This window comes from Dendroctonus ponderosae, unplaced genomic scaffold, assembly GCF_020466585.1.
Source record: "Dendroctonus ponderosae isolate FM_Combo_2020 unplaced genomic scaffold, Dpon_F_20191213v2 Dpon_F_20191213_3, whole genome shotgun sequence".
Lineage (NCBI taxonomy): Eukaryota > Metazoa > Arthropoda > Insecta > Coleoptera > Curculionidae > Dendroctonus > Dendroctonus ponderosae.
The window spans coordinates 12754372-12757078 of NW_026018508.1; the positions used below are offsets into that span (position 1 = coordinate 12754372).

General features: G+C 32.9%; 1 protein-coding gene across 2 annotated transcripts in view; it reads left to right on the forward strand.

Annotated features, from left to right (window-relative positions):
• The window catches only part of LOC109537482, a 6866-nt gene that overhangs the window by 1213 nt on the left and 2946 nt on the right, over nt 1-2707 (forward strand). The window contains exons 1-2 of one of the 2 annotated variants that reach the window (XM_019904250.2): nt 300-561; nt 1148-1274. In XM_019904250.2, the coding sequence (XP_019759809.1) occupies nt 409-561; nt 1148-1274 (280 nt within the window). In that variant the 5' untranslated portion in view covers nt 300-408. Of the gene's footprint in view, nt 1-299; nt 562-1147; nt 1275-2707 lie in introns of those variants that run through there. The other variant, XM_019904251.2, reaches the window with a different exon arrangement.

A 2707-nucleotide genomic window follows, 5' to 3' on the forward strand; every position in this document is an offset into this window, starting at 1 on the left:
ATAACCCCTTTTATCCTTGTCTCTGCTTCTCATAGCTTTCTTCTTTATGAAGCACCATGTAGACTCCGTGTTGTCTCCCTAAATCATCAGTTTCAAAAAGTGGCCGAATTTAGGGCAAGTTTTCGCATCAAAATAAGTGAAAACATTGCGAAAATCCAGTGGCTTTCTTTTTGTTCTTTAGTTATTAAGTACCTAATTAGGTACTTAATAACAATTAATTGTCTAAAAATTGAAAACATAACGCGATTCTGTTTGCTTGTACAATATTAGGTCATAGTTAGGCTACTGACACAACCATGTCAGATATATGTATATGTATGTACCTATAACAAAGAATCAGGAAACATTGAGAAATAATCGATTCAAGTGCTGATTAGATTTGTGGAAACAGGCACGTAAATACACGAGATGGACCTGGCCTTTCAATGTGCAAGTTACGATTATAAGTATAGATTGAAAGCTTTTTCGGAAGTGAAAAAAAGTATCAGGCAGAGCAAGCATATGGCGGTGAATTTCCGAAGTCGGAGTAAGCCACGCAGTGTTTTGTTTTACATTGAATTTGTAAGATTAATTTGCTAACAATTTTATTTATGAAATGGGCAAGTGCAGATTTCGAAAATCACCAACCTCGACCGGTTTCGAGCCTAATTAGCTCGGTTCAGCCTGAAATTAGCGATTCCGAAGCGAACCCAGCTGATGAGAGCTAATAAGCTCGAAACAAGTCCTGCAGGCGCCTGAGGTTGGTGAATTTCGAAATCTGCATCTGCCCATTTCAAAAGCTCATGACGGCTCTGCTGATGGCGAAACCTTTTCGTTGTTCAATTTTGTTCAAAACTCACTTCCCGAGCCAAAGTTTTAATCTGTAAACGAGCAATCATTTGAAATTATGTTTATACCCATTCAAAAAAAATATAAGTAGCACCAAACAGCCCTAAAATGTGACCTAATTTGTTAATTTTTGCATTTCCTTTACAAAACCAGTGTGTTTGTTTAACTACCATCACATTGCTGAACTCATATAACGGTTTTGATAAATCTTGAATAAACAAAGCCAGTATGCAGAAATTATCCGAAACATTGCAGATTTTTCCCACACTTTATCCACATAATTATTCCCATTTATAAATCATTTGTTATTTGTTGCAAGCTGTTCCAGACACATCAAATCACCAGATTTACTACGGCTCTGATTATTTTGCTGGTACCTATAGTGATATTCGTTTCCTATGTTGAATTCAACGCGGATTCTTTGATAGAACCGATACATTTTAGAAGTAAGTATAGTTGCATTTTTTAACCTTTTTAGTATATTTTTGTGCTTTATTGGCCCAATCAAAATTATGTCAGATAATAGAGTGCATACTGAAGAACTATATATGCGTCGTATTGAAACGCCTTTTTAACTATAGCAATCTATTAACGCCAAATAGAGCCACTTGCAACACAAGCGTCTACGTATACGACACTTCTTGTCACTTCTATCGATTGCAGCGATTCGAACCAATCAAATAAGCCTACCGGTTTGTTGTTATCGAACGTATCGTTGACAAGTTCGACAAATTAGTTAAGACGATTTAAGGTTAGGTGAATTTGTTTAGTGTTTGATGATAATTATTTCATAAATTGTCGAGATAAACAACCGCAAGTCCGCCAATCATTTTTTTTTCATTCTCGTGATTTTCGAAACCTATATAAGTTCTAGATAAAAATGACAAACAAATAGTATCGTACAGCAATTCATAGGTAAACTTTATACGCTCTTGGCTAGTAATTTATAATTTTTTAAGAGGGATTGTTTGAATTGGTTGGAAGAAAAATAATAGCACTGCCATTAGCACAAAAAWRACAGACATGAGTATTTTTAAGTTGATAATAAATTATTAATAATTTACAAATGATTTATTCTAATCAGCCTMAATAGATATCAGATTTTTTGTATTCATAGAATTTAAATGAACAACTTAAACCATTAAATAAATCTCTTAAAAAGTTTGGCTTATTGTATAAATWTRWYAKTGTATATMTAAATTGCATATATAATTGCMTATATAMATTGCATATATAAATATGCTATTGTATAMATWTATATGGCTTATTGTATGAATTAGTACACTGTCAAATGACAGTGTACTAAATATCCTTACATTCATTGATACATKTATATGGATAGTTTTCAAATTAGTAAATACATTGCATAGATTTATTTATCGGTAAAACTTATAATAAATACCACCCTGTTTGTAATAACAAGTAAGAGTGCTTATCACATTAAATACTAAAAATGTAATAAAACAGTATTGTATTATTGCTAAAATATTTAAAATTTCTGATTACAAATCCTAGTATTTTATATGCCTGAAATAATGAAATTAATTTACATAGTATGTACTACCTACTAAAAGGTAGCACTACGTTGTCGGTCTTCCACTTTTGTTAGGATTGTGGAAAAAGGCAATTATTTTCATGTGTTGCTTAGTGTGACATGTGAAACAAAGTCCAACACTATATTAATAAAATCCAAAGAGATTACGGTTACAACAAAATACCGGGAAATATCACCTAACCTTAAATCGTCTTAAATCATAACAAACCGCTAAGTTCGAATCGCCGCAATCGATAGAAGCATGATAGAAGTGACAAGAACTGCCGTACACGTAGACGCTTGTACTTGCAACCACTTGTTCTCTAATCACTGGTGTTTACGTCT